The 23,362-nt window shown below is 44.9% G+C and overlaps 1 protein-coding gene across 5 annotated transcripts in view; it reads right to left on the bottom strand.

Moving 5' to 3' along the window:
• The window catches only part of PLCH2 (phospholipase C eta 2), a 278,707-nt gene that overhangs the window by 41,470 nt on the left and 213,875 nt on the right, over positions 1–23,362 (bottom strand). For 4 of the 5 annotated variants that reach the window (XM_033156392.1, XM_033156394.1, XM_033156393.1 and 1 more), the window contains exons 10-12: positions 19,438–19,545; positions 17,571–17,576; positions 11,606–11,764 (exon numbers count right to left, since the gene is read on the bottom strand). In XM_033156392.1, coding sequence (XP_033012283.1) covers positions 11,606–11,764; positions 17,571–17,576; positions 19,438–19,545 — 273 coding nt within the window. The remainder of the gene's footprint in view (positions 1–11,605; positions 11,765–17,570; positions 17,577–19,437; positions 19,546–23,362) is intronic. The other variant, XM_033156391.1, reaches the window with a different exon arrangement.

Below are 23,362 nucleotides of genomic sequence, written 5' to 3'. Positions count from 1 at the left end.
AAGGACTATGCAGCAAAAGGAGCTGCATTACGTAAAATGAAAAGAAGAAATCTGCTACGCAAGTAGCCACCCTCTTAAGGTTGGTAGCCCATATGCTTTAGCCTTCAGGGCCAGGATAGCTACTAATCCCTCTCTGTCTCTCAGAGTTGAAATTAACTGGCAAGTTATTTATTTATGACATTTATTCCCCACCTTTCCCTCCAAGAAGTCCAAGACAGCATACGTGGTCTTTCTCCTTCCCTATTTTTATCCTGGTCAGGCAGAGAAACAGTGACTGTCCTAAGTATCATGCCCGAGTGAAGATTGGGACCTGGGTCTCCCCATTCCTAGCCAGACACTCCAACAACTACACTTTCCAAGGCAAGAAGAAGGTATCCTCTTCTCTTGAATGTGGCCCATGACCCTAAGAGATTCCAGCTGTCTCTCTCTGCTGGGGGCCTGGGGGGGGGGAAGCTTAAACACTAACGCTTTGGATCCAACTCATGAGATGTGCTGGCTTTCTTGGGATCTAGCTACTACACACCGGTACCCCAACTTGCAACCTTACATCCAGTTGCTTGGGAGCCCAGGCCATTTAAAAACAGCACACAATATCCCTAGGAAATGTTTCAGAAGATTTGTATCAATTAAGTTCATGTGATTGAGGAGAGGGGACACGCTAAAACAGGAATCGGGAACCAATGACCCTCCAGATGTTTGCTGGATTGCAATGGCCACCATCCTCCTTGAACATCAGCCCCGCTGGCTGGAACTGATGGGAGCAAAAGCATCACCTGGAGGACTCATTTTAGTAGCCCTGCTTTAAAAGGACAGCAAGTTTCCATCGTTATAATTGATAAGACTAGGCAACTAGAGCTTTAGTTGATTCATAGGAAGGGGACAATTTTCATCACGGAGAGGAAATTTCTCATGCAAATTAAAGGCAGCAAATTAAGGGCAAGTTTGGGAGGGGGTTGGAATATTGAGTGCCAGTCTGGTGCTGTGCATAAGTTGACAGAACAGCCTTTGGCAACCTGACAAGACGTTTTGCACTACAACCAAATTAGTTTTCTGCTAAATATTTGTCTCCCAGCATTCCTTGGATGCAAAAGGTGAATGTTACCTGGCTCCCTTTCACCAAGTCTGTGTGGAACTCTCCTGGCCAGTTGTAGTGTTAAGAGATGCAGTTCTTTTGCAACTCTAATGTAGATTTGTTTTTGGTTTTTTAGCACATGCAGGTCACCCCAGTGTGTGGCTCCTGGTGTGTGGTAGGCAACTGCTTCTGCGCATGACACAATGGTAGGTTTCTTAACACTTCAGGCGGGAGACTTCAGCTTCCACCCCCAACATCTTCCAGTAAGGCTGGGAGTGTTCCCAAACTGAAACCATGGAGGAGAGCAGCTGTCCACCAGGGTAGACAATACTTAGCTGGATGGACCAATGGCCTGACCTGGTAAATGGCAGCTTTCTTTGTTCTACTTTAGCCATCAATTTGCACCTGAGCCACTATTTCAACCTAGAATCTTGGGGTTCTAGTTTTGTTTTCAAAAAGTTGCTCATATAAGCCTCTCAATCCCTGGTGTCATGAGCAGACTAGGGCTGGGAATACTAAGTGTTCATGCCCCACAATGCTCACCAGATGACCCTTGGCATTTTGTTTATTTTTGTTTATTGCATTTTGTACCCCCACCTTTTCCTCCAAGGAGCTCAAGGTGGCGTTCATGGTTCTCCTCTTCCCCAGATTATCCTCACAACAACCCTGTGAGGTAGGTTAGGCTGAGAGGCAGTGACTGGCCCCAAGGTCACCCAGTGAGCTTCATGGCCGAGTTGGGATTTGAACCCTGGTCTCCCAAGTCCTAGTCTGGCACTCCACCCACTGCACCGCACCAGCTCTGCAGCAAGGGAGCCTAACCTACATCACAGGAATGTTGTGAGGACAAAAGGCAATTTATCTTACAATGAGCTTTGAAGAGAAAGCATTATCAATATCCCATTCTCCTGGGGCTCAGAGGGAAGCAGAAGCAAGGGTCAGGTCAGGTCAAGCAGAGCCAAGCCCAGGGCGAGCAAAGCAAGACCCCCCCCCCCGGGGGGGGGGGCTGAGAGCTGAGGAAGGGAAGTTATTGTCCCAGAAAAGCTTAAGAAGATTGACAGGGCCTTCTCCCCAGTGGCTCCAGCTCTGTTCCCCAGGGATGCTGTTTTACAAGGGCCTATAGACAACTCTGCAGCCACATGGCCTTGCGTGGTTGTGGAGCTACAGGGGAATCTGAGGATAATGGGAGTGTACTCAGGCTGGGGTGGTGGAAAAAGAGGTCTGAGAGCTATCTTCCCCCAATTGGATTTACAGAAGGGAACAAGGCAAGGATGCCCGTTATCCCTGCTACTTTTCATTCTGGTCCTAGAACTGCTGCTTAGAGACATTAGGCAAGATGAGAGAATTGAGGGAATAAAGATTTAAAAAGAAACTAAGTACAAACTAAGAGCATATGCTGATGACAATGTTATCTCTGGAAAGCCCATTGCAGGGAGTAGGAACTCTTACAGACAAACTAAATGAGTTTGGTACATTAGCAGGTTTTAAGATGAACCACCAGAAAATGAAAACGTTAACAATGAATATGACAACAGAAAAGCAGAAGGTTTTGCTGGAGAAAACAAGACTTCAAATTGGAAAAAAAGTTAAATACTTGGGTAACACTATGACAAATATGCATTGTTCATTGTTTCAAAATAAATATGTTAAAACATGAACTAAAGGCAATTATAATAAGTAATTGGATGTATTATTCTCTCTCTCTCTCTCTCTCTCTCTCTCTCTCTCTCTCACACACACACACACACACACACACACCCTGAACAGGACTTGTTCACAATAACATGTTCACATAACGTGTCACTGAATGTCATGGGTCCCATGGTGCCAACCTGGCTGGGAACCGGGACACGGAACGAGTAGACTCATGTTGACTTCAATACATTTAAAAAATAAAATAAAAAATGAACAAGTGCTATGAATCAGCTCTGCTGATGCAAAACAAACAAACAAAAAACAACAACAAAAAAACCCAACCAAGCAGAATTAAATGAATGAGAGTCTTTGGGGCCCATGAACCATAACTCCTCTAGAGGGCAGCACTCCATCACAGAGACAGCTGAGCCCTAGTGAAAAAGGCAGCCAATCCTTCACCCTTTCTCTCTCTGTGTGTGTGAAATAAATCCATCAAGACTGCTGGGCTCTCCCAGAGCGGTTTGTTCACACAAGCACAAACTGCATTTGATTTGTCGTCACTCGATTACTTAGAACATGACGCCTTGCAGGTGAATTGAGTGAAGTGAATCCGCTGAAAAGCATGGCGTTTGTCTGTGCCGTTCAATTTGCAATGCTTCATACATGAAATTTAGAGCCGAGTGAAAACTCGAGTGTGGGAGGGGTAGAGAGAACAGATTATGTTCGCCAGTTTCAGGGACTGGAGCTTCTTCAGAGTCCATTCCAGGTGTCTGGTTGAAATGACTGGACAACTGAAAATGGCCCAAAATCAATATGGGGCTATGGCTGAGGTTTCCTTGAACCTGTCACTTACCTAAAGAAGTAGATTGGAGATACATTTCCCCCCCCCCTCTTTCCCTTCCTTCCTTCCTTCCTTCCGTCTTAAATGACTTGTAATCATAGCACTGTGAAGCTGGAAGGAACCCCAAGGGACATCTAGTTCAACCCCATTAGCAATGCAGAAATCAACACTAAAGCACCCCTGACAGATGGCCATCCAACTTCTGCTTTAAAACCTCCACTGAAGGAGAGTCCACCACCTTCTAAGGGAGCCGGTTCCACTGTCAGGCAGCTTTTACCATCATAAAGTTCTTCCTAATGCTCAACCAGAATCTCCTTTCTTGTCATTTGAATCCATTGGTTCGGGTCTTACTCTCTGGAGTAGCAGAAAACAAGCTGGAGCCATCTTCCCTTTGACAGCCCTTCCCATATTTGAAGATGGCTGTCATATCACCTCTCTGTCCTCCAGGCCGAATCCACACCAGGCGTGATAAAAGCCATGCCTTCCATCTGCTAGAGGAGGCCTAGTGGGGCTTCTTGGAAACAATAGTATCCTAATGTGGGCTGGGCATCTGGAAGCTGCCGTTTCGATTTCCTACAATTCCCCAGGTATTGCACTGCTCTAAGGCATTGTGGGAAATGCAAATAGCAGCTCCCTTTAGCTCCCTCTACCTGCTTGCCACTGACTGGAGTACAGAAAACTGATTAAAGGGAAGGCATAAGTTGGGGTCCAAACGAGTAATGCTGGAGCTACCCCCAGTAACTGCCTGAGGGGAGGAATGGATGAGTCTGCCCATTTTTGGTTTCCCCTAGTTTCTCAATTCTCTGATCTTCAGTTCTCTGCATTACCACCTCAGTGTGCAATTTAAAAAAAGTCCTCAGGGAAATTCATTGGCATTTTAGTGCAAATTTCTCCTAATATGCATTTTTTTTCTGTGTGCAATGTTGCCCAGTACATACACATTTCTGCAAGATCTTTCCCTTAACACAATGCACACAAATCACATTTACACTAGTATATGCATTTCTGAACATATTGCAGGGCCAGATAACTGTACTGAAAAATTCTGAGCATTGCAATTTTTGTAGGGGTGGCTGTGTTTTTGTTCTCGTATTGTTTTGGAAAGCGCAGATCATAGAGGTTCACCTTTAAATGTGAAATCAATCTAATCTATCCCCCCTTCCCTACCTGAGTATCTGAACGTAGACAAGCCTTTCAAGATCTCTCGAGGCAACAGCTGTTGGTAAACTCATATCTTAACAAGCCTATAAGGATTTTGATTGTGGGATTAGAAACAATCCACCCCCCAGCCCCCACCTTTCATCCAGAATTAGCTTCTTAACAGACTCAGGAAGGCTCCAGACCTCATCTCAACAGCTTATTAACTAACATTCAAGCGAATGGCAGGTGATCTTTATGCTTTGCCGCTCAGGTGCAGAGATTAAAAGCAAGGACTTGGATATGCCTGGATGTTTCTCTCCCTCCTGTGCAGGCCTCCGAGACGTCAGAGTTATACAACTCAACTCAAGAGGCATATGGAATGTAGGCTGGCCATCAAGGGAGCAGCAGCAGAGAAGATTCAGAAGCTGTAATCCACTGTGACATTCCGGGGCTTAAATTTGAGCACCGAAGCGAAAGTAATGGATGAACAAAGCCTGATTCACACACACACACACACACACACACACCCTTTTGTTTCTCGAGTGATGGAATGACAGCAAGATGTAAGCTTGTGCAAGAAGACTGGGCTGATGTTCTACCAGTGGAACATCACAACAGGGAGAACTGCATCCAGGAATGTGAGTAAAGTGGTTCTGTTGGCAAAGGGGAACACAATGTCCCTTCTTCAAGTGCTTAGAAATTCAGGGCTGTCTGTCGAGATCCAGTTTGCTTGGGGGGGGGAGGAAGGGGGGAGAAGGACGGTGTCTTTGTTGTTGTTGCTGCTGCTACTACTACTTCTGCTGGCATCTGCCCGTCTTGAGAGACAACAGAGTTTGCATCCAGGGTGAAGTCAAACCACTGGAGAATCGCAGCACCTGCTGTGGTTGCAGAGACTGGTAACTCATAACTGCTGCCTCCCACATTGTTTTTGCAGCGCTAGCAGCACCACAGTGAGCTCTCTGGGATGCAAGCCAGGGCAGTGTGTACGGAGGTCCTGGGCTGCCCAGACGACAAGACTCAGCCCCAGTGGTCTAAAGGAAAGGAAAGCAGAGCAATCTGTTTGGCACCAGCTTGGCCGCAGGAGTCGCTGGAAGGAGGCCCATCTGGTCCAGCATCCTGTTCTCACAGTGGCCAACCAGATGCCCACGAGAAGCCCGCAAGCAAGCAGGATTTGAGTGCAACCTCACTCTCTCCCCCTGCACCATTTCCAACAACTGACATTCATGGGCATACTGCCTCTTGACGGTGAAAGTGGAACATAGCCTTCTCTTCCATGAATTCTTCTAATCCTCTAAGCCATCCAAATGATCTCATGAATAGATTTAACATCCGTTCTGGCTGTGTAGAAACAAACACAATGAAAAAAATGTACTGGTCCCCCTACAGCCCCCCTCAGGGCAAGGGTAGCCAACATGGTACCTTGCAGATAAACCTTGCTCCCATAAACCTCAGCCAGTATTGCTAATGGTCAGGGATAATGGGAACTGTAGTGTGGCATACCTGGGAGATGCCATGGTGGATGCCTAGCCTACCTTTTGGATATGGGAGGACCACTGCACTTTTCTGCTGCCGGGGATTGCTTTGTAAAGAAAGAAATATTGGGTCTGGCTCACCTTGTGTTCAAAAAGCCCTCTCAAAATTATCCAAAAATCCGTGTGTCTCAAAAAGCCCTCTCAAAATTATTCACCTTGTTTGTGGGCATGGATATGGGAAGGGGAGCATTTCACTGGATTTCTCAGGGTGGGGGAGAAATTCTCCAACTATTTCTGAGGGGCAAAGCACAGGCTCTTCCTTCCGTCTCTCTCTCTCTCTCTCTCTCTCTCTCTCTCTCTCTCTCTCTCTCTCTGCTGCTGCTGCTGCTGCTGCTGCTGCTGCTGCTGCTGCTGCAAACTGGCTTGGTAGCCAGGTCACTGCTTTGCATTCTCTGAAATATCCTTTCTAGGTATTTGAGGGTGGGGGTGGCAGTCACTATAAAAAAAAAACATTTGAGAACATACAAAGATAATTATGCAAAGTGGTTTTCATTTTCTATAGAGTGAGAAAAAGAAAAATGTCAGAAATTCTCGGAGGGGTGCTTTATAGAAATTGTGGTTCACCTCTTAAACATGATGACAAAGATAGTGAGTCCCCGATTCAAATCCTCACCTCAGCTACAAGCTCATGATGCAGCTGGGGAAGGACTAAAGCTGAGAGAGAGAGAGAGAGAGAGAGAGAGAGAGAGAGAGAGAGAGAGAGAGAGCATCTGCTTTGCATGCAGAAGGTTCAATCTCCAGCATCTCTGGTTAGGGCTGAGAAGGACTCTCGAGTGAAATCCTGGAAAGCAGCTGCCAGTCAGTGTAGACAATACTGAGCTAGATGGACCAAGAGCCTGACTCAGTATAAGGCAGTTTCCAATGTTCCTGTGTTGCCTTAGAAAAAGCCGCCCTACTTACGTAATATATCTGTTGCAAATGCAGATACCTTAACAAAAACACACTGGCAGCCTATAATAAAAAGCAACGAGCTCCGTTCGCACTGCATGCCAATTTCACTGTTGTTTGTTTTTAAGCCCTTCTGATAATTAAAGGGCAGATTATCAGAAGGTCAGCCCAGAGTTAAGAGTTAACCAAAACAGAGAACAGCAGTGGTGTGTATGAAAAATCGCTCTTCATTTCCCCTGCAGGAGCTATGGACCAAGAAAACAACATCATCTGAGATCAGATTAAACATGTTGTTTTCACAGGCAGATCCCGATTGAGACATGGGAGGCAGCAATTCATCCTCCTTCTCCTTTCATTGATGAGCAGAGAGCCAGAAACGCCCTCTTAATGAAAGGTGAGCTTAGAAGCAAAAGGAAGAGGAGAGAGCCAGCACAACAGGCAGAAGGGACTTAGGCCAATTAGCCAGAGCATCTGCTCACACCACGCTCTTCCTGTGCGAGCATCCAACGTGGCCCCACAGCCGGTCCTCCCTGGATAGACTATGGTGGATATTTGATCTCAATAGAATCAGAGGAAGGATTAGCACTGAGGCACCCCCCCCCCAAATCAGGGCCGAAGTGTTGTATCTGTTGGGGACAGCTGTCCTCCCAAGGAAGAATCATAGAATTGTAGAGCTGGAAGGGACGGCCAAGGTCTTCTAGTCCAACTGGCTGCAAGACAGGAATGTTTTGCCCAATGCTGGGGCTTGAACCCATGACCCTGAGATTAAGGGTCTCATGCTCTACCGACATAACTACCCCAGCATTACTGGCAGCTGCTTCCTCACGATGCTTCCTCAGGTTTGATTCCTTGCCAGTGAACTCTCTCGCACACGTAGGAAGTTGTGTTCCACAGAATCAGACCACTGGTGCATCTAGCTTCGTTGGACCGGTCATGTTTTGCAGATGCCTGATTATCGTCTTCCAAATCAACTACTCTATTCCGAACTTAAAAATGGAAAGCGTAATGCTGGTGGTCAACAAAAGAGGTTTAAAGACTGTCTCAAGCCAAATCTTTTTTTTTTTTAAAGTAGTATAAACACCGACAACTGGGAAACACTGGCCTGCGAGCGCTCCAGTTGGAGAACAGCCTTTACCAAAGGTGTTGTGGACTTTGAAAACACTCGAACTCAGAACGCAAGGGAGAAATGTGCTAAGAGGAAGGCACGCTTGGCAAATCCACACCGTGATCAACTCCTGCCCGGGAACCTATGTCCTCACTGTGGAAGGACGTGTGGGTCCAGAATTGGCCTCCACAGTCACCTACTGTGACTGTGTTTATGGAAGACAATCTTACTTGGCCACGAGTGATCGAAGAAGAAGAAGAAGAAGAAGAAGAAGAAGAAGAAGAAGAAGAAGAAGAAGAAGAAGAAGAAGAAGAAGCATCTAGCTCAGGATTGCTTAAGTTGATGTATGACAGCTCTCCTGAGTTCAAGACAGGGAGCACCTGTAGATGCTACAAACTGAACCTGGGATCTTTTGCATGCAAAGCAGATCCACTTCCACAGAGCTATGAACTTGGCTTCTTGGAACTCAGCTGCATCTGCTTTTCATTTTACAAAAATCCCGAGGTGTAGATGGCAGCCATAAATTGCTAATAATGGTGGCCTCTTTGAAATGCTCTCCCCATTTCCCTCTCCTGCCCCCAGGCAAACACATTCAACAGCTTCTGATCAAGCCAGCAGCAGTTGCTGTCTCAGAAACAAACAGATATCAAATAGTTTAGCACGGTGGGGATAAAAAAAGAAGAAGAGCAACAACAACAGAACACCAGTTCTCTCTGCATCAGTGTCCTTCGCGCATCTGGTGGTACGAGAGCAGGCGCATGCACACATACACAAAGGGATAGGCAATCAGGGCAGACAATAAATATTTGTCATGATTAGCAGAGAAGCCAATGACTGCCCCATTAGTGCTCAAGCTCAATTGTCCTCACGGAGGAAAAAGCCAGAGCGGTGATCAGTCAGGATTAACTGTGTTATTAGGGATCAGCCACTAGGCAGCTTGCTTCCACATGATTCTGCATTTGCACTGGATGCGGCACCTGGCAGTCCCGCTTGTGACATATTGGGGGAGATGGGGACAGATGATGTCTCCCCTCCTGAGGCATTTGTGGGGCAGGTCTTCAGGTTGCAATCTAGCAACCCTAGCTCAGAGCATACAGTCTCAGTCCGATGGATTTAGCCCAGACACTTCCAGCTGGTGGTCCCTAGAGAACTTTGAACAGCCAGCATGTAATGTGAATGATCAATTGACTTCTTTCTCAGACACCACTTCCTTTGGATGAAAGTATCATCTCTTTTGTCTTTTTTTTTTTTTGCAGGAGGGGGATAGACTTACAGGAGGCTGAAGCAAGAAGTTCAACTCAGTTTGTATTTGAATGAGAAACCACCCAATTCACACTTTTTGAATCAGCATGCAAATGGAAACACAACCATCCTTCAAAAAAATCCTCAGTTCTCCAATTTTTTGTGGACGCAGTTCCCTAAGCAAACAGTGTGTACACAGATCACAGAAGAAAGAAAGAAAGAAAGAAAGAAAGAAAGAAAGAAAGAAAGAAAGAAAGAAAGAAAGAAAACTACCCAAGAAGAGAAATAGGTAAAGGTAAAGGTAAAGGGACCCCTGACCATTAGGTCCAGTCGTGTCCGACTCTGGGGTTGCGGCGCTCATCTCGCTCTATAGGCCAAGGGAGCCGGCGTTTGTCCGCAGACAGCTTCCGGGTCATGTGGCCAGCATGACAAAGCTGCTTTCTGGCGAAGCAGAGCAGCGCACAGAAACGCCGTTTACCTTCCCGCCGGAGCGGTCCCTATTTATCTACTTGCACTTTGATGTGCTTTCGAACTGCTAGGTGGGCAGGAGCTGGGACGGAACAACAGGAGCTCACCCCGTCGCAGGGATTCGAACCGCCGACCTTCTGATCAGCAAGCCCTAGACTCTGTGGTTTAACCCACAGCGCCACCTGGGTCCCCAAATAATGATACAAAAAGGAGACCTATCCCAAAATAGATGAATTTCTCAGACTTCAGCTGCTATTTAAAAGGCGACGGAGAATTGTGTGGGTGTTTGTGTTTACAAACAAAAGGATGCTGCTACTCTAAAAATACAGTCAGATTTATCCAAGCACAACTAACACTGCTAATAGAACAACTCACGCTAATGGGAAGAGCCAGCCCTGCTGAGGCAACACAACAGCGTTTATGTTGACATTAGTGGAGCGGTGCAGAAAAATGGCCCAGAGTACCTTGGCAGAGAGGCAGCAAAAGGGCTAATAAGAGAAGTAATAATTCCCTTGCTCTCTGAAAGCAGCGTACTACTGAATGCAGTTTTTTTTATATATAAGAAAAAGAAAAAGCAGAAGGTACAGTCCTCCCAGGAGAGTACCGATTGCAGATGGCTTTGTCAAGGGGGAAAGGCAGGGTAGCAAGACCACCACCCTATCCATCAGCCCAACGAGGACCACAAGTGATTTGGTTCCTCCCCTCAAATAACTGTTTACAGCCTCAGCTATTCCACCTACATTCATCAGAAGCAGAGGTCAGACAGCAAGGCCTGGCTGGGTCTGACTCCGGGATTAAATCACTTCCCACATTCCCTAATTTCCCAGGGTTCCTAGGAGACCAGGGCACGTATGTGGTAGTGTCTAGGACCTGTCACAGGTGTCCCTCACCCCCTCACATTGTTGACGGAAGACTGAAGGTTGGAAAGAGAAGTGGGAGCAGGAGGAAAGGCTTGGGGCAAAATGCATCTCCTTTACGTATTGGTCCTAAACTCTGAAGGGTTCTGGACTCTGTAACTGATCTGTAATGGGCTCAAGCAACTCAAAACTAAGGCTGCATATGCACCATATATGGTTTAACACACACACAGAGAGAGCTAAAATTCCCAGCACCCTTAAACTACAATTCCCAGAATTCTTTAGGGACATTTTGTGCTTAAAACACATATGGTGTCTATACAGCCTCAGAAGAATTTATTTCCAAATGCTTGCCATTCCCAAACTTTTTCAGGAAGGTTCTGTTGACCTTTGTTTCGGTTTCTCTGGTTATTATTATATTTATTTTTGAGACAGAGAGACCAGATTTGCTCACAGAATTATAAACATGGGCCCACAATGGAGCTACAACATGACAGATGCAACATTAGGGATGTATCATGCCCCACACTTATTGCATTTTCTGCAGGAAGCATATAATGTATTGTTGGCATATACTTGCTATATAAGGAGGTGGAGACCTCGGCCCAACAGGGCTTTTGAATCTGCAAACAAGGGGGATTAAAGGTGTCTGTTCATGTGTTTGTTTGCTTGTTTGTTTTTTGTTCCTCAGGGAAACAGCCATTGCAGATGTGTTCGCAATGTGAAACAACTGAAGTGGTCCTGAACCCGACTCTCCGCTTGCCTTTTGTGGCAAAGCAGATGAGGCGACAAACCAACTCAAGAGTACAAAATTTAATTTTTTTTTACCTTCTTGAAATCATGCTTGTTACCAAGTTTCCCAGAGGGCGTCATGGTGGTAACTGTGAAATTATTTGGGTCTTCGCAGTCGCGGATTTTGGATTCCTTGATCAGAGAGTCCAGCTTCTTCTTTGCAATGTTCTCCACTCGCTTCCGATTGGTCGAGGCCTGCTGGTAAGAAAGGGGAGTTGGGGATTAAGACACACAGGAGAGCTGGACACTTGGATTCTAGCCCAAAGCCTACTGAAACGTTACAGAAACGTTAAATGAAAAGGAAACAAACAGACTATGGCAAGCTCTACATTTGCTCAAAATAAACTACATGCCAAGACCAGATTGGTAGTCTCATGGGACATATCCGCACTACAAACAGATGCTGGTTTTACACAATCATTGCTTCCCCCAAAGAATCCTGGGAAGTATTGTTTGGTTGAAGGTGCTGAGCACCCTGTATTTGAGATCCCCAGCCCTCCTTCCCAGGGAATGACTGGTAACTCAGTCTGAGTCTGCAGCATGGATATAGTCCCATGATTTCTACACTGGGCAGCAAAGTTATCATTCTATTCCTCTTTGCTAGAATGATAGAATTCTTCTCGATACCCAGGAGAGGTATTCTGAAGTGCCCTCAACAAGACAAATTCCTTTGGTGGAAAAGTGCCTCGAATGTGTTGTCTGTGATCAAACAGAGTGATGTTGTCGAAAGGAAAAGCGAAAAGCACATATTTTTAAGAATACTTTGCAAAACTGAAAAGGAACCAAAAAGAAAAAGAAAAAAAGTGGAGGGAGGAAACTACTGTTAGCAACAAGAACAACTTTGACGAGACATGCTTTGTTACCAAGCCACTAGCGTTCTTCCCGGAACAGAAGGAAACCTTAGCAGACTCATCGTCGTGCAGTTTTTCCAAGGCTTAAATCACTTGCAAGGGAGCCAAATACTAGCCATTAAAGGTAGCTGGACCCATAGAGAGAAAAATTGTGATTGAGATAGAGGTGGCCAAGGGTACTGAATGTGGAATCTATCACAAGTCAATGGTAGGTAGGTAGGTCATAATTCAGTGTAAAAGAGCAATATGCTGAACATATACACAGCGAAAGGCTTAAGGATCCCCTCCCCTTTAAAATGCAATCCCATGTATGCTTACCCAGAAGTAAGTCCTACTTCAATGGGGCTTCCTCACTAAAAAGCATATTTGCAGACTCTATTTTTTAAAAAACCATTTTAATATACAGTTAGGTGCGAGGCAAATCAGAAATTCAGCACCAAGTCCTTGTCAATCATCTCAGAATCTTTGCATTCATTGGCCAGCACAGGGTATCCTCAGTCCTCCACTGGTATTATGGAGCTGGCAATTCAGATCCGACTCAGAGCATCACGGCTATTCTTATTATTTAGATAGAATCTCCAGAGCGATCAAAACACTCCACACGCACAATATTTGTTTTAAACAGGAAAGTGGCCCAAGGATGTCTCATCCAATATATTAAGCACCACCTTGAGGATCCTTACGCAAAGAATACAGCTCTATCCATTTACAAGGAGGAGTTATCAGAAGGCTTGTGGGAACCTCTGAGGTTTGAAGTAGTACCAAAAATCTTTAGGAAAAATAATGTAAGCCAGCACACACATGTACATAAACACCCACCCACCCACAAACACAAAAACCAGTCCAATGAGAAATGAGGCTGTTCAATTGTCAGATGATGTTGAAGGGCGGGGCAGTGGGAAGGGGGTTGGAATGGGATCTTTAAAATGACGTGACTGGCTCAATGAACAGCAGCACTCCACATCAACATTTGAGTTTGCTCTTAATACATGCAAGTGAGAACCAGGGTGGATAAAAATCAATGATTTTTTAAATCAAAAAATCAAAAAAGTATATTTTGAAAATTTAAATCAGATTTTTGAAAATTTAAATTGGATTTTTAAAATGGAGGAAAAATCTTTCTAAAGATAGTTTTCTATTTAAGTTACATTATAGTCCAAAGGCTATTCATCGGGAAATAAAGATTTGTTTTAAGTTTTTCATGTGTGCTAAAACTCAGTCTGGTGTTTTGTTGTTGTTGTTGTTTTAAATTGTTTAACCACATCAGTTAACAAACATGGATACATATGCTATAATGTTATTGTTTTAGTTAAATAAATTGTTTAAATTGTTAATAAGGAAATGATTATTTTTCGCCTTCCAATAAAGTACAGCAGAAAAGTTGCCCAAATATAAACAGTTAACTTAACAAACCTCACAATAATTTCATAATTATCTGTCAATGTATTTCTAATAGTATAACTAAATCAGTAATTTTTGATATAACTGTGAAAACAACTCTGAAATTTTACTATTCCAAAAATGAAACCTCCATCTGGTTGTAAATATTAAGATTATACTTGCAAAAATGAGTCTTTCTGTAAAATAATAATAATAATAAAATGATTTAAATCAAGTCTTACTGACCAGTGATTTAAATCAAGTCTTACTGACTAGTGATTTAAATCGTGATTTAAATCATGATTTAAATCCAATTGATTTAAATCCAATTGATTTAAATCCAATCCACCCTGGTGGGATCTGAAGCAAACAGACTCCGCTTAGATGTACTGTATTAAGACCAAACTCAAATGATGAGATATGCTGGCTGTGTAGCCAAAACAGGGTTATTGAGAAACAAAAGGGATGCTCAGCATGCTTGGAGGAGCCCCAAAATTTCCAAAAGTACAAAAACTCTTTTTTGGGGGGCGGGGCAGAACAGCCAATAAAAACTGTGCATGCTCTGTGGTCACAGAATTATGAATGTCTGCTGGGATGGAGAATGGGATACCAAGCAGGGGAACAGAATGGAGTGTCCTGGATAAGGGCAGAGCCAGCTGGCTGGAATATCCAACAGGCAGGGCCGGCGCGTCTATTGAGGCGAACTAGGCAATTGCCTAGGGCGCCAAAATGGAGGGGGCGCTGGCCAGGCTTGGGCGGGGGGCGGGACAGGCTAGCAGCAGCTTCTCCGCTGTAACGGAGAGGTGCTGCTTGCCCCCTACACCACCCCCTGGCTCCTGCTAAAGCAGGCTTTGGCAGGGGGCTAGGCGGGCGAGCAGCAGCTTCTCCGCTACAGCTGCTTGCCTCTCCACCACCCCCACCTCCTGCTAAAGCAGGCTTTGGCAGGGAGTGGAGGCGCCAGAAGGTGGTCTGCCTAGGCCGCAAGAAACCCCAGCACCGGTCCTGCCAACAGGAACACTCCATGCAGCAACTTTTTTGCAGCAGGTCCCACATGTAATAAATTAAAACTTGTATTTTTGTCCCCCCCCCCAAAAAAAAGGAGAGAGAGAATCATATGGGGAATGCTTTGAGCTCTCAGGGGGAAAAAGTATCTTCTAAAAGCACAGTACTGTTATATATTCTGGTCTATTTCTGGAGCTTCTTTGTAGATTATGCATTAAAACTTTCCCCAAGAAAACGGGGTTGGAAGCCACCCTGGGATCCCTTTTCACTGCAGAATTCATTCAGAAATAGACCTACAGTCATTCTCCTAATTTACTGTTATCTGCCCGGGAGTGAGCCAGGCCCCTAAATTTCAGGCACATCACTGCAGTTTTCACTCTGCAAATAATAACAACAACAATAATAAAACCACACACACAAAAATGCCAAGAAAACCAAGTGAATCTTCCAAATGGAGTATATGCTTAAAAAGAAACAACAAAGAAAAACAGGCAATGTTAACTTACTGGGGTAAAATAGAGAGTTTGGTGTGGTGTTTTGAGCCCAAATCTACCCAGGGAAGGCATTGGAGTGCCCTTCTCCTGACACTACACACATGGCTTTGTTTTCGGACATTTTACAATCCTGAAACGTGTCAATTGACTTTGGCTAGAAAAAAATATACCACAAACTGTACGTATCAGTTTCATTTTTCCCAATGTCGATTTTATTCTACACTGGAAGTTGTGCAGGGTAGAAAACAACCTCATAAAACTGCCTGGTTTTCGGCTTCCTTGGAAGAGGGTTAAATAGCATATGATGCACAGTAGGAATGTGTGTGCATCTACCTGTTGGCTCTAACTTCCAAGCAACTTGCGCCTTCAGAAGAACACAGCCTATGCTTTCTTAATTAGCCTCCGAATGGGGATTAATGGTATCAAAATACCAGCTGTCAGTTTCCGTGCTTTCAAAGTGCCACTCAAGAGCAGGGCCTGTCAAACGCATCTGGAAACCCAGATGTTGCTTGCAGAAAGTTTTGGTTTGTTTGTTTGTTTTCCCCCCCCCTTTTAAGCAGATGAAACAAATTGAAAGCTAATGAAGACAAAGATGCAACACAAAGTGAAGGTCCCTGCTTCAGCTTTTTAAAAAAATGTAATTTAAACAAAATCAAAAGGAAACATTAATACAATACAGATGGGCCCCTTCAGAAGGAATGAAGGTTTCTCCTCTCTTAGTTTCATCTTCCCAACTTTCCTCCAAGACTTTTTCTTTTTCTTTTTCTGTGGTGGGTGGGAAGGGGAGAAAGGAAAATGAAATTTCATCTCCTCTCATCGCTAAAGGCTGGTGCTTGAGTGAAGCCCAGGAAGATTTGCAGCAGGCAAACGGCAACAGATTCAATTGGGTTAAGTATTGATTTTCTATAGTGTTTGTGCAAGCTACTGAGAAAACAGACAAAATTACTTTCTACTCCCGTTGCTTCTAGGGCTTGAACCTCATGCCGGCATTTAGCCTAGTGAGCAACCTGGGAGGGAGTTCCTCGCATAGTTGCAGCCTTGCAAGCCAGGCAAAGGGAGCTGTCCAGAAGGAGGAGGTCCTGATGCTAAGCAGCGGGGAAGCTCTCCAGAAAGTTCCTAGGCTAGGAGCAGGTCCGTCTTGGAAGCTCTTGCAGCACCAGTTTCCAGTCCGCAACTGGAAGTTTAAGCCAAGGATGGAGAAGCTGTGGTCCTCCAGATGTCGCTAGACTGCAGCTCTTATGAGCCCAGCATGGCCAATAGTCAAGAATCATGGGGATTCTAGGCCCACAACATTTAGATGGCCACAGGTCCCTTGCCCTGGTGCTGAAGTACTTGGCCTGGCTACGCCCACCCTTCCACATGCACCATAAGAACATAGGAATACCCTGCTAGATCACAGGTTGCAGCCTCTGGTAGCTCTACCCTCCATGAATTTCTCCAGTCCTCTTTCAAAGCCATCCAAAAGTTGATGGCTATTGCTGCTTCCTGGTCTGTGCGACTTCCACCATTTAACTATGCACTGCATGAAGGAGGACTTCTTTTTACCCATCTTGAACCTTCCAGCATTCATGGTCCCGATCATGTTTATGGCCAGGCTTCTTTCTTCCAGATTTGTATGACCTGGAACGCCTTCTGCAAGCACTTGTACTGCCAAGAAAAATGATCAGTTCACACAGGATGTGAGCCTGTTGCTCAGATGTGTGGCTCGTATCCACCAGCAGCCATTTGTTCAAGTTTGTGGCCCCAGTTTTATGGAACTTCCTTCCACCATGGGTGAGACAGCAACCCCCTCCCTGGCAAACATCCGGCATCTATTGAAGATGTTTCTTTAGATCCCACCAGGCGTTTTAAACTGAATTCTGATATTATAGTTTAAACTGATTTTTATTATCCTTCTTATACAGCCGCTTGTACACCACTTAGAAACCATTGTTATTAAGCAGTATATTAATGGTTGGAATAAAGAATATTTAAACAAAGTGCACCTGTGAGAGACAGAACGATGGCCTGAGTTTTAACCGGTCTCTGATCATGAGCAGGTGTGTGTTTTGTTTGGATTTAGCACAATTCGAGTTTCATAGTTTTGCTGAGCATTTTGATTGACATTTAATGTTCCAATGCGATAGGATCACAACACCACCACCCAGTATCTCTCTCACGCACACCCCACCCTCGTTTCAGCACAACTGTGGTTTGGTAACGCAGCAATTTTCTACTCTGCTTCAAAGCTAAGCAGGCTATAACTCTTTGACCGACAATCTGCTTTTACCATACCTTCCACTTTGAAAGGGTGCAATGGGTCAGGAAAGAGAAGGAGACAAAAAGCCATCAAAGGGAACGTCAGACATCACAAAAGAACTGATAGCTGGGTTGACAAGGTCACAGAGAATTTTTAAAGCCCCCACCTCCAGTACAGCACAGGTCTAAAAAGTTTGTCCTCAAAGGAAACACTCAGGAGAACCAAGAGGCAAAACTTTTCCTGGACTGTTATCATTGCACCTTTGAATAGCCCCACCCCCACACACAAAACAACAACAAAGAAATCCACCACATAGGGAAAAAAACAGCATGTCAAGGAGACAGTAGAACAGAATCCTTTTTGAAATATCTGCGGCCAAGTATTGTTTTTCTTCTAAAAATATGCAAACATTCAAACAGGCAGTCGTCAACCTGCAACCTTTAGCAGTCCAGGAAATGCTTTTCTTTGTGATTCAGCTGAATGGATAAAGGCAAAATCAACAAGAGGAATGTAGCAATAAGGAGGTGAGGATAAGAGATAGCAAATCTGGAAGGAAAAAAACCAAGAGTAAAAGTACTACCAAACGCCCATCATTTTCTCCAGTGCCCTCTGCTTCAAAAAATGGTATTCGGTGATTTAAAAACAACAACAACACACAAACCTGCCTGTTTAAGATCAGAATTAAGGTTCTTTCCTATTAGCAAAAGCTCCACAGGCCTGCCCAGTTATCAGCAATGGAAGCTGGGGGAACATCACCTATTGTGCTGGCTTACAACTTAACCTCCATGCTCCTCCCTGCACTTTTCTCATTGGTCTTTCAGGCCCAAATCTATATGGCAGGCATAGGCAAACTCGGCCCTCGAGATGTTTTGGGACTACAACTCCCATCATACCTGACCACTGGTCCTGTTGGCTAGGGGTGATGGGAGTTGTAGTCGCAAAACATCTGGAGGGCCGAGTTTGCATATGCCTGCTATATGGGGAAGATGGAGAGCCTGGGTCCGTCAAAGATTCCCCACAATTGTCCTGGTTCTGTACTGCTTTTTGAAGCACCAGAGGTTTGCCGTATTGCTAGATCCTCCTGCTAAGATCATAATGCCTAAACACATGCAGGCTCTTTTCTCCTCTAGAAACACCCACACACACACTACACCTGCGGCAGTGTATTCCCGTCAAGCACATGCCATATGTTTTACCAGGCCCATAATCAAACCACTACACCACATTGCCTCTTTACTTTGGATAAGAGCACAGCGGTGGCACAGTGCAAAGTGGGCAGGTAGTATGGCCTAGTGGCTTGAGTGTATGACTGGCTAAGCATGTGACGTGGTTCACAGGGATATATTGCCACAGTAAATCTCTTTCACCGTGATCTACAGCCCTGGATCACCATGATATAAAACTCTGGAAGAGAACACCACTTTCCTCCTAGCAAATATTCTGGAGGGGGAGGCTGTGTGTGTGTGTGTGTGTTTCTGTATGTTTGTTTAAGTCTGTGGTTGTGTGTCTGTGAAGAGGATTCTTGTTGGGTAAGATGTGTGGGGTGTTTCAGTAGGGCATGCCATTTATCCCTGTGGATAGCTCAGTCGGTAGAGCGCGAGACCCTTGATCCCAGGGTCATGGATTTGAACAATAGTTTCCCTACATTGCAGGGGGTTGGACTAGATGACCCTCATGGTCCCTTCCAACTCTACAGTTCTATAATTTTAGGGGGTGAAGAACACCCCACCATAAAAGGGTGGGGTGTTCTTCACAGCTAACAAAGCACCCCACCCCCCCCCCAATTCCGGCAGAAACACATTTACTCAGCTCAGCTTTAACACTGGCAAATGTTATTCAGTCCCAACTCCACTTTGCACCAACTTCTGCATTAAGGGCCCCCTTCCGCATTGCAGTACTTACGTCTCCATTCATCAGTTTACAGTCATCTTCCATCTCATCGGCGCTGTCCTCATCAGACACTTCTCCTTCCTCTACATCTTCGCTAATGTTAGCTGGAAGTTTCTTCCCCTGGGAGGCAAAAGCATAATTAAGCTGCACAAACTAGAAATAAGAATCAATACAAAGTACTGTATTGATGGCATCTTAGCCAAGTGAGCATTAAAAAAAATTATCACAGAAAGATATACATACATACACGCACACATTCATTTCTTGCATTTTTATTCCATCTAAGGAGCTCAGGGTAGTACACTCAGGGTAGTCCGTCTCCCTTATTTCATCTTCACAACAAGCCTGTCAAGTAGGCATACCACTGTTTGGGCAGAACATAATTTATAGCTGCCCCATTTGGGCACCAAAAAAGCAACATCTTCTAATGATGTTTGTGTCATTTTGAAGAGCCAAAACTTTGACCAAGGACCAGGTTGCTCTGATACCAATGTTTCAAAATGGAGGAGTCCAAAGCAGGCAGGGTAATATATATTTATTGACTGATAATCTTCACAGTCACCAAATCCTTTAAAAAAAAAAAGGCTGAAAGACCTAAGGTGCTGGGTTATCCATTATGAGAGAAGAATCATCCCAGGTACTTATCAGAAGCTCCATCTAAATGAATCGCTTCAAAGATGGGAGAATTTCTTCAAGAGAGTTGCCATTGATCTCTCGCACTTGAAAATTGAATCGTCTATAAATGGCCACCGCCGGCAGCAGCCTGGATGAAAATGCTTGGTGAAAGTTAACTGAACAATGTCAAGCTCTTTGTGGTACACACAGGGAGTGTAGAGAGCACAGGTGCAGAATCCTGATGTCCTTGGGGCTCCACCTCCCAATCAATCCCAACCAGCATGGTCAGTGGGCTGAGATAACACACGTTTTGGTCCAGAAATATCTGGAGGGCCACATGTCTCACAGTCCTGTCCCTACCAGCCAAGGTGGCTGTGTTCTGCCTCCTGTGAGTATATCCATGCCTGGGAATCGCAGGAGGGGAGAGCGCAGATGCACTCAGCTTCTGCTTGCCAGCTTTCTATAGGCATCTGACTGGCCACTATAGGGACAGATGCTGCACTAGATGGGCCATTGGCCTGATTCAGCAGCCTCTTCTTATGTCCATATGATGAAAATCCATTCCCAGTAAGGTAAAGGTAAAGGATGGTTAAGTCCAGTTGAAGGTGACTAAGGGGTTGCAGTGCTCATCTCGCCTTCAGGTCGAGGGGGCCAGCATTTGTCCACAGACAGCTTTACGGGTCATGTGGCCAGCATGACTAAACCACTTCTGGCATAACGGGACACCGTGACGGAAGCCAGAGCATACGGAAGTGCCATTTACCTTCCCGCCATAGTGGTACCTATCTATCTACTTGCACTGGCGTGCTTTCGAACTGCTAGGTTGGCAGGAGCTGGCACAGAACAACGGGAGCTCACCCCATTGCAGGGATTGGAACCGCTGACCTTCCAATTGGCAAGCCCAAGAGGCTCAGTGGTTTAAACCACAGCGCCCCCTTATCTTCCCAGTAAGAGTATGCACTGACCACAAGATTCATTTTAGACCTCAATTCGGCACTATGGGAAACAGTCCAATTAAGTCTTGGGAGGCTGACCAATTTGATCCAGGTCCAAATCTCAGTTAAAATAAACAAAGTTGTGTGCCTCACCATTCACTATGGGGTGGTGGTGTTATTACGAGTTGTTGTTGTTGTTGTTGTTGTTGTTGTTGTTGTTGTTGTTACCGGTATTACTACTACTACTGCTACTTAAAAAAAAAGCAGCTCTAAGTTTTCTTATAATGGCTATAAGTTTGAAACAAGCATGTTTTCTCCTGCTCTTGATGGTAGGACTCTAACCAATGGCTTCAAGTTACATGAAAGGCGATTCCAACTAAACATCAGGAATAACTTTCTGATAGTAAGAGCTGTTCAACAGTGGGAAAGTCTTCCTTGGAAGGTTGGGGACTCTCCTTCTTCCTTGGAGGCTTTTAAACAGAGGGTGGGCGGCCATCGGTCATGGATACTTTAGCTGAGATTCCTTCATTGCAGAGGGTTGAACTGGATGACCCTTGGGGTCCCTTTCCAACACTACAATTCTATGATTCCTTTTGGCACAATCGGATAACATCTTAAGTCATAATAGCCTCTCATAGTGGATAAAGCCCCACAAATGGCAGTCAAACAGCTCCATCAGGTTTGGGGCCAAGACTTTCTTTCTTTTTTTTAAGACTCCAGGGCTTGGCTGTGGGACTCCACAGCATGTAACCAGCAATTGCTGGTTGGATTTTTTCATATAGGGGTGGGGAGGTTCAATGGGAGGAGCTGTCTGTCTGTCTGTCTGTCAGCAGCTGATTTTACGGTTCAGTGCCTGTTAAAAAAAGGTTCCGCCTGAAATTTAACCTGTGCTGTGAAAGATTCAGGTTTGTCAAGTATTTTGATTCGAATGCTCCATTATTATTTTTTACTTTGGGAAAAAAATACCGGTAGATAACCATGACTAACAGGGCATAGTTAAGGCTATATAAAAAAGAGAAATTCTTCTCTGTTAGTGTGACAGTGTCACTATGTGCTCAGAATGTCAGAGGGCTTATTAGCCTCTTACGCATGTAATCTTGGGGCAGCAATATGAATTCCATGCGCGTACCCACACTCTCCAAACCAAGGCTCTGCTAAGGTACAGTTCCCAAGATTTTATTTTGCAGGGAGGAGTCATGACAGCTAAAACTTGTGTAAAACTGATATTGACAGCAGAGTAGATGTGAAAAAGACCTATGTCTGTACTTTGAGACTTTGTTTCATACCTTAAAGGCCACAGCCTTCTATTCCAGGGCTAGCTTCTTGCAAGTAACATCACGGCTCATATCAGTCTCAAACAGTCCTCCCGCAGTAACGCAAAGCATATAGTGTTTGGTAGTTTAGAGACCTTTTGTTTTGCTTCTGCTCTGCATCTAAAAAAAACGTCTTTGGCATTTCCTCTGACCCTTGTGATGGATTATTTGTTTTACAAATTTATAAATGGCTTCACAGCCAACGTGGTGTACAAGGAGATAAATATTACAATCTCCCTTGAACTGCACCCAACAGCATAGTGTTAGCTAGAGCAGCTCTCTCAATGGAGGTGCTATATGATATCAACGGGACATCCTTGTCAGCAACCTGGCTGCTACATTCTGCAGCCCTAAGTAAAACTTTAAACAACCTCTTTCTTAATAGTATGTCACACACACACACCCTCTAAAAGCCCCAGTACCTTTGGATAACACTGAATGAATGCCATTTTCATTTGCAAGCCCTTGCCCAGATACTATAATTTAATTTCAGCTTGTAAACTTAATATAGTAACCCTGAAGAGACTATGAGACTTATCATTATATCTAAGAGCTTTGATGCAGAGTGGGTGGGGAATCAGCTGAGACTTATGGGAAGGCCAAATTGGTGCTACTGTTGAGAAGATTCCAGTTGAGTCCTAGTTACAGTAGACTAGTGCTCCCCAAACCAGGAATGTTTTGGACTACAATTCCCATCACCCCAACTATTGGTGATGCTGGCTGGCTCTGGTGGGAGTTGTGGTCCAAGAAATCTGGGTGGCACTAGGTTGGGGACAGCAGCCGGAGACACCCTTCTGCCCCAAATAGTAAGGAGCTGCAGGAGTCCCTAGACTACCTCAAGCTTCACAAAGCACACAATCGAATTCACCTCTGCAATGGACCAAGTCAACATAGCTGCAAAACCAAATCTGCCCCCATTCTCAGGCACTGGGAACATTTGAGTCAACATTCAGGCTGGCCAACAGCGGAAGCTTTTTCCATTTGGTATGTTAACAGACTGCCTGCTACACCCCACCACCACCCCAAAAAATCCAGAGGGTACTTCACTTGCTGCCCTCGAATGTCTATCAAAAT

This window comes from Lacerta agilis, chromosome 8, assembly GCF_009819535.1.
Source record: "Lacerta agilis isolate rLacAgi1 chromosome 8, rLacAgi1.pri, whole genome shotgun sequence".
Classification (NCBI taxonomy): Eukaryota; Metazoa; Chordata; class Lepidosauria; order Squamata; family Lacertidae; genus Lacerta; species Lacerta agilis.
This window is presented reverse-complemented; position numbering and strand designations above follow the sequence as displayed.